The sequence below is a fragment of the Myotis daubentonii genome, chromosome 6 (genome assembly GCF_963259705.1).
Source record: "Myotis daubentonii chromosome 6, mMyoDau2.1, whole genome shotgun sequence".
NCBI classification, from domain to species: Eukaryota; Metazoa; Chordata; class Mammalia; order Chiroptera; family Vespertilionidae; genus Myotis; species Myotis daubentonii.
Window position 1 is genome coordinate 59,507,520 of NC_081845.1, and position 13,391 is coordinate 59,520,910.

General features: G+C 38.5%; 1 protein-coding gene and 1 pseudogene across 1 annotated transcript in view; one reads left to right on the plus strand and one right to left on the minus strand.

Annotated features, from left to right (window-relative positions):
* Positions 1-7,228: 7,228 nt before the first annotated feature.
* BCKDHB (branched chain keto acid dehydrogenase E1 subunit beta) overlaps positions 7,229-13,391 on the minus strand; it is a 217,937-nt gene continuing 211,774 nt past the window's right edge. The window contains exon 10 of the mRNA XM_059701117.1: positions 7,229-7,377. Within this exon, the coding sequence (XP_059557100.1) occupies positions 7,237-7,377 (141 nt within the window). The 3' untranslated portion in view covers positions 7,229-7,236. The remainder of the gene's footprint in view (positions 7,378-13,391) is intronic.
* On the plus strand, positions 7,430-9,501 carry LOC132237128 (adenylosuccinate synthetase isozyme 2-like; annotated as a pseudogene).

The window sequence follows — 13,391 nt, forward strand, 5'->3', positions numbered from 1 at the left end:
GTATATGATCATTTTTTAACTGCTCATGCATACTTTAAAATGTAATTATTCTATGTTCATGGAGGCACAAAGTTTAAAATACATTTCTATTGAGCCAACCCTATTACTTATGATTGTGACTTTGTCTAGAAAAGTGAAAGTAGGATGACAAAGCCTTGTTCAAATTTTCTGTACATATCTTCTGTATTCATAAGTTTTGTTTACATTTTACTCTTACACATTTACAATATAAAGAATTTATGTCATATTCCTTTGCCAAATGTGGAACATTTGTTACATAAAATTGTATATATGGAATTTAATGAAAAAACTGAACTACCAAATAATAGAGACAGACTCAGAGAGCAGGCTGACAGCTCTGGTGGGTGGGGGGAATTGGGGGAAGTGGAGGGAGAGGTAGAAAGGTTGAGCAAAAAAGAAAAAAGAGAGAATTCATGGACACAGGTAACAGTGTGGTGAATGTGGGGTGGAAGGGAGCCGGGGGGAGGGGGGAGAGGTGGAGGAGGGCATAGAGAGGATAAATGCTGAAGGAAAAAATAAAGATAAATTTTCAAAAAGTGTATTTAAGGTAATTATTTAGATGTATCATTTTATTTAATCTGTTTCCATTCTTACCTCTGATCCTTTCCAGCTGTGATTTCCTCATCCTTGTTCTAATTTTATTTCTCATTTTCTAGGCAAATATCTTTAATTACCATATTCATGGAGGTATCAGATATCAGGGTTTCAAAATCTTTGCCCACATATGAATATTTTCTATTTCTTTCCAAACTAGGTGGGCTAACGAAGCATATCAGTCTCCAAACTTCACATCTCTCTGGAAATTCCAACATGTCAGCCTTGGGGTCATGTTCCTGACCCCAAAGCATTTCTGCTGTAGGTAATGCTGTGTGACTAGCTGGTTAACACCTATCAGTTGTATTCTCAGGTGACCTTGGAACAGGTAGAAGTTTGAGGACCCGTCTTGTAGAATGCAGTGTTGTTGACAAGACTGAGGCTACATCTTGGGTCTGCACCGGTCACCTGACTTTCTATTCCGAGGTCCCCACTGGAGCCTGGGCCAGCGCCATGCCTGTGGCCAGTGCTGGTCGGCACTGGGGTTGGCAGCCCCTCCAGAGCCACATGTGGTGGGGAGAGGGGGTTCTCTAAACAAACGGCAGCGCTGTTACTAGAAGGTGGGGGCAGGGATGCCAGGCAGCCAGAGACCACACGTGTCCACCACAGGCAAGCTGATGGGAAAGGGATTTCACTAAACCGAATGGAATGTCTACGGGATTCTCACCAAGACTTTGTAGATTATGTGACTTAACCCTGAGGGACTGGATTGAGGTCATTTCTGGACCTTGTGCATTTCTTTTGCTAATGTACACAGGTCTGTTTACTCCGCGTGGATACCTATCAGTTGTACAGAAAGTGAACGTTATATTTTTTTCCAAACAAAACTGGGTAACTTTGAGCTACAGAAGATTATATTCACTTTTGTATCCACGTTGTCACAGGGAGCAAGACTTATTACTCAGCCGAGCGTGGGGGATTCTGGCTTTGGCGTTCATTTAACATCTCTGATGTGTCTTCTCATCAGAAAAAGACACATCAGAGATTTTCTTATTTTCACAATATGGAACATTTGTTTCAAGTAAATAAATGTATTTAACACAGTTTCTTAGGTGCATATGCACATCTTATGCAGACTGAGCTCAGAATTAACCAGAAGGGAAGGAGTATTTGCTGCTGGGGACTGTAGGGCTAACTGGAGGGGAAAATGCTTTCAAATTCAGGCAATTACTGCATAGATTATCCCCACAGTTGTCTCATGCTTGCTATTTCAAGAACAACGTTAAAATAAAATTGAAATACCTACAGGAAAATTGTACAATACCAAATAAGTAAAAAAAAAAAAAGTATTAAAAAATTACCAATGGCAACACAATTTAAAATAAGTAACTTCATGCCCATCAGTAAATGAATGGATTAGAAAATTGTGGTACATCTACACGATGGAATACTATGCTGCTGTAAAAAGGAAGGAACTCTTACCATTTGCAACGTCATGGATGGAACTGGAGAGCATTATGCTAAGTGAAATAAGCCAGTCAATAAAGGAAAAATACCACATGATCTCACTCATTCATGGACAATAGAGACCATTATAAACTTTTGAACAATAATAGATACAGAGGCAGAGCTGCCTCAAACAGATTGTCAAACTGCAGTGGGAAGGCCGGGGAGGGTTGGGGGGCAGGAGGGAAGGGGGTAAGAGATCAACTAAAGGACTTGTATGCATGCATATAAGCATAACCAATGGACATAAGACATTGGGCAATAGGGGAGGCTAGGGGACTGTCTAGGGCGGGGGGTTAAAATGGACACATATGTAATACCCTTTGTAATACTTTAAGCAATAAAAAAAAAAAGAAAGAAAAAAAAGGAAAGATTGTACACCAATAAAATAGAATATTATGTAGTTTTTTATAAGAATAAGATATTCACCTGACTGACATGGCCAGTGGTTGAGCATTGACCTGTGAACCAGGAGGTCACAGTTCGATTCCCCAGTCAGGGCACATGCCCAGGTGCAGGCTCGGATTTGATTCCACCAGTGTGGGGTGTGCAGGAGGCAGCCAATCAGTGATTCTCTCCCATTATTGATGTTTCTATTCCTCTCTTCCTCTCCCTTCCTCTCTGAAATCAATAAAAATATATATTTTTTAAAAGAAAAAATAAAAAATAAATAAGTAACTTCAACTAAAATCATAAATAATAACCACTAAAAAAAATAAGTTCAGCTAAAACAAGTATGTTCAAACAGAACCCACTGTAGGCCAAGATGTGGTTGACTACCGCACATTTTCTGCTCTGTGGGCTGACCATGTGAGTGCGGACTTCTCAGCGAGGGTGCCTGGAGCCTTCCGCGGGAACAAAGGCCAAAGCCAAAGTCCATACTGAGTTGTGGTGCCTTACCCTCAGAAAGTCCTGGACAGTGAGCCAACTGGAGTCCCTAAATCCTTCCTCAACATGTTGCTGACAAGTACATCTTTCCCATCCTACGCTACACAGGTGTTCTTATTTTTAAACCAAGGGCAGGGCTGTATTTTTACCCCTAACAAACGCTTTGGTTCTTTATTTCAGCCCACTGCGATCCGGAATCTGTGTTTAAGTGCCTTCCTCTATCTCCAAACTTGTGGCAATTGATAAATGTTACTTTTGTATTCTCCTCCAAATATCTGATAAAAATAAACAGGACACACTTTTTAAATTGCAGTTTTAATATGGCATATACATTGGTAAGCCTAAGAAAATGTTCACTTTTTTCAGTGTTTATAGAGAAAGAAAAACACTCTATCACCGTTTCTCTGATCTTTGGGAGGGTGTAGCTTTTTGCTGGGCTGACAGTAATGGGGCGAGCTAACAGCACACCCCTGAGGGCAGGGTCAAGGCTGAGGGTTTTACAAAGGGACTCCTTGGCAGGCCAGGCCTAAAACTATGGAGAAAGGCAGAAGTGGCAAAAGAAGACACAAGGGGACCTGGCAAAGTCCCCAACAAGGCTTCCTTCAGCTTGAGCCTTTTGTTGCTCCTAATGTTTTTCTTTATAGCTATATCCTATAATGAAAGCCTAATATGCCAACTGACCAAATGGTGGAAGGACAAAATGACCGGGCGCTATGATGCGCACTGACCACTAGAAAGCAGATGCTCAACACGGGAACTGGCCCCTGGTGGTCAGTGCGCCACAGGGGGAGCGCTGCTCAACCAGAAACTGGGTTCACGGCTGGCGAGCGCAGCAGCAGCAGCACCGAGGAGCAGTAGCGAGCAGGTGGATGGACACCCCCCACTGGGGACCCGGACTGCCAGAAGGCGCAGGCCGGGCTGAGGGAACCCCCTGCCTCAGCCTGGGCCTCTAGTAATAATACAAAGAACAGGGAAAACAATATTTACTTTGTAACATCATGGCAAAAAAATACAACCACAGCTAAAGCTTGGCTCCTTTATAACTAAGGCTTATGCTGTCCATGAAGAGAGGCAGCAAGGCTAATCCTACCTCCATGCTCAGGGAAGAGTGCGCACACCCATCCGTGCCTGGTGAGGCACGACAGAAGGATGAGGAAAAACATCCCAGAAGTGTCATCAATATACAACCATCCGTCTTAGCCATAAAAAACTAAACCAGATACAATGGAGTTGAAAATTCAGCATTTCCAAGCATTTCATTTTACTCAGATCTAATTAGCAGGTTAACGATTAATCTGTACGGGGGCTAAAAAAATATTAATACTTTTCCTCCCATCTTATAAGTTCTTCGGGCTGGGCTAATAATCAAATGAACAGAAACAGATTAACAGGAGAAAAATCAAAGTTTTAATACACATGCCTGGGAAATTCACATAGGCATGAAGATTCCATGAGATTTCAAAGACAGTGAGGCAACATTGGGTATATAAAACATTTTTGGACCAAGGGGAAAAGGGAGGAACTGGGTCTTCGATTTCAGAAGTGACAAAGGGCAACCTGCAGGTAGTTGAGGAAGTGGGGAACATACATGGCAGAAAAATCCTTGCTAGGCAACTCAGAAACAATGGGACACAGGGGTATCCAGCTAACAGGCACCTGCCTGAAGCCTTCTTGTTTACCACATTAATTCCTGTTAGGCTACGGGAACATCCCAAGGTCTTTCTGAAGCAGGTTTCTCTGTCTGAATCTCTTAGGCAGGAGGAAGGAGAATGGGGAGAATCAAAAGCTCCCTGAGTCTTATTTCTTAACACTAGAAAGACTGAAATTTAGTATATACCTATATTGCCCAAAAGCAGTCAAAATGACTGCATTGTGAAAGAATAATATCGGAGCACTCTTCACTTATGTTCCTTAGCTTTTCCAATAACTCACTTCTATTCGACATTTCTTTCATGAATTTAGGGCGCAAAAGAAATAAAATAAACAACTTATTAGAACAAGTATCACTGCATAAAGATTCGAATAACAAGTACTAGTTTAGCTGATTGAGCAACTGCAACTTATCAAGTATCGACAATTTATCATGTACTTGTATGTTATCATGTGACAGTAATCGAAAAAAAATGAAAACTGTTATTTCAATACAGAGCCGAACTGGTCATATAAGAAATTTACTCAATTCAATAATAAGAGTCATAATTTCCCCAAGCAGTCAAACTGACTGCTTTTGGGCAATATAGGTATAACACATATATATATACCGGAAATGAAGGAGGGGGAGGTAACTACAATTATTAATAAACGCATTTATATGTTGTACAAAAAGTCACAAAATTCTAAGACATTGTGTCCTTATATACATAACTGTTTTTTCTAATTGAAATTAAAAAGCAGTCAAAATGACTTCCTTGGGCAATCTAGTGTTAATAAACAGCTTAACCTCAATTTCTCAAAAGAGCAATTTCACGGTAGCAGAATTTTGGTTTCCTTCATCTGCAACAAAAATTCTTTTTACTAATGAAAAAAAAGACACACAACCTGAAGACCAATGTGATTTTGCTTTATTGACTACTTTCCCCACACCCAATATTTACAGATGTAATAAGTGGAATTAAAAGACTATCATACGAACATTTAAAAAAGTCCATCTGAAACACTCTTAATGGAAATCAATTCATGTGTGTCAATACAATAACTAATTTATAATTTTCAGCCAATATCCATCATGCTTCATTTCATAAAAATTCTATTTTCAAGGAGAGAGAAATCTGAGAAAATATAAAAAAATTCAGAAAAATATTTCCGTATCTAGTCACAATCTTCCAGTTTTTCTGTAAAAGAAATCAATGACAATTATAGACATATGGGCTACTGTGAATTAAATAAAATTTTTTCTTAATTGCATAACTACTTTCTCTAATGTCATATTTAACTTTTAGTATAGAAAAACCTATGCATCTTTTATCATATTTTCATAATAGGCTAATATCTTTTGTTGTTTAAAAGGAAATACATATCCAAATTTAAAATCATCACCTAAATATTACCTTCAAATTAGCTACAAGGTATATGGCCACATGTTATTACCTTGACTCTCCATTATGATGGTCCATAGGATGGAATAAGATGGACAACAAAATGAGGAAGTCCCCTAACCAGTCCTCATGCTACTTGCTCTAGAGGCCAGCTGCTTTCACAGACATTAAGAGGACATCAGAAATAAAGCATTTACCTCTGCATGTCTGAGAGATGCCAGGGACATGTGGACTAATGGACCTAACTTAACAGTATTCTCAGAATAGAACTCCAAACACTCTGGTGCGGTGATCAGTGGGGAAGAAGGAGGGCATTATTTTCTCTATCTGCACAAATTAAGGTTTCTCTCGCTGGTTCAGGAGAGCTATCTGACTTTACTGCCCATTCAAAGAATGCAGGAATATAGTGTCTCTTATCTTTAAAAAGTATGGCTGTGTTATTACAGCATTTAATTCCTTCCTATGCATTTTTGAACAATTTCAAAATTGCCAAAGACAAAATAAATTAGTGTGTCAGTGACAGCAACTTCTATAGTATTAAAACTCTAAAAACTCACTTAGCAGTGTTTAATGGTATTCCTGTTGCTAGACTAACATGCTGAAGGGGCATATAAGCACCACTTAGGAAATCATAGTGAATAAATATCGTTTATTATCCACAATGTAAAAACATCCACTTGCCAAAAAAATCCTTGTAATGGTGCTTGCACTGGTTATTTTATTGTTGTTGTTTTTTTAAAAGTAAAAATTTACCTTATACACAATTCATAGGTTTCCTACTCAACAAAGTTATTTTTCAAGTAATATAAAGGCAAATTTCAGAATGTTATGTATGGGTCATCACAGAGTCGAAACTACTAGAGTCCAAATTGATGGTGCTTAAAGGGCAATTTTAAAATAACAAAAATTACCCCTATTGGTGAAGAGTTTAAATAGCTGATAAAAAATATAATAGAAATGAGGGTAAAAATTGGAATACAGGGTGTATTTGCAATTAAACCATGGCAGAAAACACCCTCATCTAGTGACTATTCAATGTTAACAAATGCAAGCATCTGTTTTAGAGAAATCAAACAATACACATGCTTATTATGTCTCTATTAAATGCAAATATACTATGAATTTTTTTTTAAGTCCACATTTTGTTCTGAAACTTGCCATTTACCAAAACACAACACAATGGTGGCCATTGTTCCTTGGGCAACAGAACATGCTAGCTTGCTCAAAATGCAGGGCCGACTTACCCGTATGGTCAATAATTGATCATCTTTCGAAGGGCATCATAGCATTTCCATTTGTCTGGGATGTAGAATGGCTCAAAAATGTGAGGAAAGGGTGTGTCATACCCACATACTCTGGATATAGGAGCCTCCAGGTTCAGGAAGCATTCTTCCTGCAGATATGAATACAGGTGGTTAACGTCAAGAAGATATCTTTCGAGTTCCTTTCGCGCACTTGCTGCTGTCCACCTCTCCCTGGGGCTCTCCTCGTGTCCCTGGAGCCATGGCGTTGGCTGAGACCCACCTGGCAGCATCCTCCCTGCCCAACGGTGACTGCGGCCGCCCCCGGGTGTGGCCCGGAGGGAACAGTGTGACAGTGGTACTCGGCACACAGTGGGGCGATGAAGGCAAAGGGAAGGTGGTAGATCTGCTGGCACAGGATGCGGACATCGTGTGCCGCTGCCAGGGAGGAAATAATGCCAGCCACACAGTTGTTATAGATTCCGTGGAGTATGATTTTCATCTTTTACCCAGTGGAATAATTTAAATGTTACTGCATTCATTGGAAATGGTGTGGTAATTCATCTACCGGGATTATTTGAGGAAGCAGAAAAAAATGTTAAAAAAGGAAAAGGTCTGGAAGGCTGGGAAAAAAAGGCTTATCATATATCTGACAGAGCTCATAATGTGTTTGATTTTCATCAAGCAGCTGATGGCATCCAGGAACAGCAGAGACAAGAACAAGCAGGAAAGAATTTGGGTACCACAAAAAAGGGCATCGGCCCAGTTTATTCTTCCAAAGCTGCTCGGAGTGGACTCAGGATGTGCGTCTGGTTTCTGATTTCGACGGCTTCTCTGAGAGGTTCAAAGTTCTGGCAAACCAGTACAAATCTATATACCCCACTTTGGAAATAGACATCGAAGGTGAATTACAAAACTCAAGGGTTATATGGAAAGAATTTAACCAATGGTGAGAGACGGAGTGTATTTTCTATATGAGGCCCTACATGGACCACCAAAGAAAATCTTGGTAGAAGGTGCAAATGCAGCACTTCTAGATATTGATTTTGAAACTTACCCTTTTGTAACTTCCTCAAACTGTACAATTGGAGGTGTTTGTACTGGATTAGGTATGACCCCTCAGAATGTTGGAGAAGTGTGTGGGGTTGTGAAAGCTTACACAACTAGAGTTGGTATCTGTGTCTTTCCTATAGAGCAAGACAATGAAATTGGAGACTTATTACAGACAAGGGTGGAGAGTTTGGTGTGACTATTGGAAGGAAAAGAAGATGTGGCTGGTTGGATCTCGTTTTGCTTAAATATGCTCATATGATTAATGGATTTACTGCAATGGCACTTACCAAATTGAATATTTTGGACACGTTTACAGAAATTAAAGTTGGAGTTGCTTACAAGTTAGATGGTGAAATTATACCTCATTTCCCAGCAAACCAAGAGATCTTAAATAAAGTTTAAGTTCAATATAAGACTCTTCCAGGATGGAACACAGACATATCAAATGCAAGGACATTTAAAGAACTGCCAGTTAACGCACAAAATTACATTCAATTTATTGAAGATGAGCTTCAGATTTCAGTTAAATGGATTGGTGTAGGGAAGACCAGAGAGTCTATGATTCAACTTTTCTAAGGATTTCCAGTGACACAAGAAACACTCCTTGAGAAGGGGGGAAGGACTTTCTTAACTATGTCATTATGATCTACAAATTTTAAGAATAAAGACATTAATGTGAGGTGTAAGCCCTATAGTTGTTTCCAGGCTTTAAGATGGATGGCTGGTGTGAAGGTAAGCTTCGGCATATTCCAGTGTCAACTTCCTTGGCTGGCACAACTGCCGAAATCATCTGTTGCTCCTGCTGCTCATGGTGCCACATTTTCTTTAATGTTTAGTAACAGTATAATCCATGTTGTTTGAAACCCAAAATAGAATGATTTTCAATACAGTTTGTTTTTATTATCGTCCTTGTGTGTTCATAGGTTTTACCTCTATTAAATGGTAAGAACAATTAATGCAGTTTCGCACAAATATTTTTACATTCTGATCTTTCAGTGCTGTCATTGTAATCTTTGCTGTTAGAAAAAATGATGAGAAGAGTTCTGTAAACTTTTGTAATGCTATGAATCCTGTTTAAATTGTGAACTGTTTATTTTCTGCTGAGACCATTGCGAATTCGAGCTTTGGCGGGGGGAGGGTGATATATTCATGGGTCCTTTAATTTGTACAGAACACAAAACTTATTTCTCTCTATAAATTATTTAATACATTGAACAAATGTTCAAAGAGATAAGGTGTTCACTAATACAATACTCTTAATGTTAAAAAATAGTCATTAAAAGATCTATTGTGAAAAAAAAGAAGATATCTTTCTTTTTCTCACAGAAATGAAACATTCCAACTTAAAACACAATTACATCCAAGGGCATTAAAATAAGTCTATTGTAATGTGAAAATAGCAGGTTAAAAAAAGCAGGTCACAAACAGCATGTTTGGCATGATCCCAGTTTTACTTAAAATGTTTTCATATATGTATATGCATTTTATGCCTACATACATATCTACTGTTCAAGCCAAACCCGGACTATACCAAACATGCTGTTCTACAAATACGAATGTAATGCATGACAATCATAACAATATGTTCACAGTAAACTCTGTGGCTTGAAATTAGTGATAGTATGCTTTCTTGTTTCCTGTATTTTTCAAGTTTTATATACAATAAACATATTATCATAATAAATGTTTATAATTACTCTATGTAGCCACACTGAACTTCTACCAGTTACTTGACTATGTTCCAGTCTCTCACCACCAGGCTTCTGTAGATCCCTTGACTCTTGGCCACTGATCTCCCAGGACCATTGCTCTTTGCCTGACTAATGAGCAAACATTCTCAGGCATCACTTAAAGAGCCGTATCTTCTGGGAAGTCTTTCTGACACCCCGTCCCCCCCGCCCCCCACCCCACCAGGTCCTGCACCACCACCAACAAAGAAAGGACTTCTGCCTGGACTACAGCGCTGCACTCAGCACAGTCCACTGTAGCTGCCTATCTGTCTCCTCTGAGACACCATGGAATCTGTGAGGCTAGCAACCTGGTGAAAAACTACAGAATCTCAACTACAGAAAAATCCTGTAGTAAATTATCTTCAGAGGAAAAAACATGTTATAACATGTTAAATTTGAAAACATAATTTTTAGAGCATTAAAAAAATCTAAAAAAGAGAGAGATGTGATTAAAATATTCTTAGAAATATATCAATTTTCTCATTCACAGCTATTACCTGAAATAAAGCCTTTTTTATATATATATACTTGATTTCTACATTGCTTTGCTTCACGAAGGATTTGAGGAGATCCACATTTTCTTACGTATTTTACCAACTGTATTTTCACATTAAATTTGAGGGGAAAATTTTACATGAAAGAATCCTGATGCTTGATGCATAATCCCTACCCTCTGTGCATATTTCTTCTAGTGACAAGTATATCAGAACAGAAAGGACAGAAACAGGGCAAATTAGCTCCAAAGGGCACCAACTGGCCATGTATACACACCTCCCCCGCCTCCAATAAGCACTATGACTTACAGTATCCAACACCAAATAAGTGTTAGCTTCTCCTAGCAACAGGAAGTCTCAGTATCAACTTGAGAACCTTGCATACATATGATTTAAAGAGTCACCTAAGAAATTCCACTACTAATAAGCTTAAAAGAAATGACAGATTGAGTGGATTGTTTCTTGATTTCGACAAGTAATTTTAAAGGGATTTAAATTGTCAATTTGGGATTAACTCAGTTTTATTATGTTAGTTGACACGGGCTGATTTTCCATCATACACGAACTATCCATGGACACTGCAAAATACAGAAAATCAAGGGACTACTCCTAGAAGCTGGCTTATAACAAAATAATCTGTATTTGTGAAAATCACTCCTTTTTTTTCAAATAGCAATGCTTCTAATTCCTCAAGAATGAGAATCACTTTTTACAAGGGTGCATCTATGATTGCATGGGCATAAAAAAGGTCTGTAAGGTCAACTATAAAGAGTGGTTACCCTTTGATACTGGGAATGGCAGGAGGTGAGAAAGGACTCCACTTCGTACTTTATAAGTATTGTTGGAGATTTTATGACACAGTATTATTTTTGTAATTAAAAGGACTAAAATAAAGGGAAAGAGTAAAGTGATGAGTTAGCTTTTTATGTGTATAGTTCCTATTTTATGTAATTAACAAACACACATTTGTTATTTTATATACAGCACTTCCTTAATTTGAAAACAATTACTGTAAATTATATAGAATTAAATGATTATAACATACTATATAGAAGTATATAAAATATACTGTAAAAGTTATGGAAGATAATTCAAGGACTTAGAAGACTGTGATTAATTTTATAAGGCTATTCCCTGAACAAAAGTTTGAAATTTTAACACTTTGCTAACTAAACTGTATTAAAGAAATTTAAATGTTTCCTTCCATGGACTTCTGTTAAACTTCCTTTAAAGCAATTGGAAATAAGATGTTTAGTCAGCAGCTGTACACAGTTACTTCCCAATGAACTGGTTCATGGACAAATGATTTATGTGTAGGTAGTCTTTCTTTGTTCTGCATCAGTTTTGTCTTCATACAGAAGCTGTACACACAGGAAAACACACACACTTACACACTCTTAGAAAAGTATTGGATCTCATTGGCAGATTTGTAGATAAATGTACCCGATTAATCCTCCACAAAGTATCTCTCTCTTATTATACACCACAGTATGACACCGTAACTATAGGAACCATGTGTTCTATAGTTTCCAAACAATTCAGATTAATTGTTCTTCTTTTCCATTAATCATACTCTTCTTTGTATTCAATAACACGCTCATATTTTAAAAACTGCATTTGATGATTTTTGGTTCAGACAGAGTAATCCGTAGAAAACTAGGAAGAAATAATTACCTAACCTACCAGTTACTGTGAGGATTACAGGTAGTATCCAGCACAGGAGTTAAGATGGGAATTATCAGTTGCTGGGTTGTCTCCCGGGAAACACTGACAGATGTGACGGCGAGGTTCCAAAGCAGATCATAGTGTAACATGTAACTAGGGGCAACAGAAGAGAACCCAGACAGGTGCCAAGAGGAACTTCTCTCCCGCCACTTGTGGTTCAAAGTTTCACCCTGAATCCAGTTACAAGGCCTGAAAGTGAACCCTAAACCAGTTATGTAGTAACACCTACATATATTTTGTTGTGGTGTATGTGCATGTAAATGCACCCATATGAGAGTTTCCGTGGGATCACTCAGCACTTAACCCCATTTCCCCATTGAAGTTTGAAGTACATCAACCCTAAATTCTCCTGTCACCACATCACAGGAGTTACATCACTGAAATCAGTCTCAGGCATTCCACACTGTGGCTTCAGTCACTCTCAACAAATCTTTTTGTTTTTCTGGCAGGGCTGATAATATAATTGATACAGCATGGGATTTGGAATTCTGTCTGAAGGGAATCTATGCTCTGCTGTGATTTAACCTCTTCTAGCCTCGGATTACTCAACAGCAAAATAGAAGTATTAAAAATTCTGCTATAGTATCTTCTTACTGTTTTGTAACACTATTGTTCCCTTGCCTGTTTGCTTCCCTAGATTGTGAAGTAGCCTATAAAAAGTACCCAGTTTCATGCTTGACATATCACAGTGGCTCAATAACTGTGAGGTGTTGGTTTTCCTTCTAAGATTTTCCAAGTTATAATAAACACAAGGTATCTGAAATGATAGAACAAATCATCATTAAAGGCAAGATTCTGGTACACAGAAGAATCAACAGTGAGAAATAATATCCCTTATAAGCACAGAGCCTGAACAGCTACCATTTACTGGACACTTACTAAGCCTTTTTAAAATGTAAGGAAATACCAAAACTAAATTTAAGTGCTGTATGAGGAAGGAGGGTGGTAATCACTGAGAGGGAGTCTGTGGGGCTGCTCTCAGGCCCAGTGCTGCTCCCTGGTGGGAAGCAGGGACCTAGACACTAATGGCCAGTTCCTAAGACTATAGTCAAGAGCTATGGAAACGGTTTTAAAATTTCCTCTAAAAAAACATCATTTCCAAGCAGTGCTACTATAGAAAAGTAGCCTCTCAGTAAGCTACTGGAAGGTTACAAGTAAAAGTAG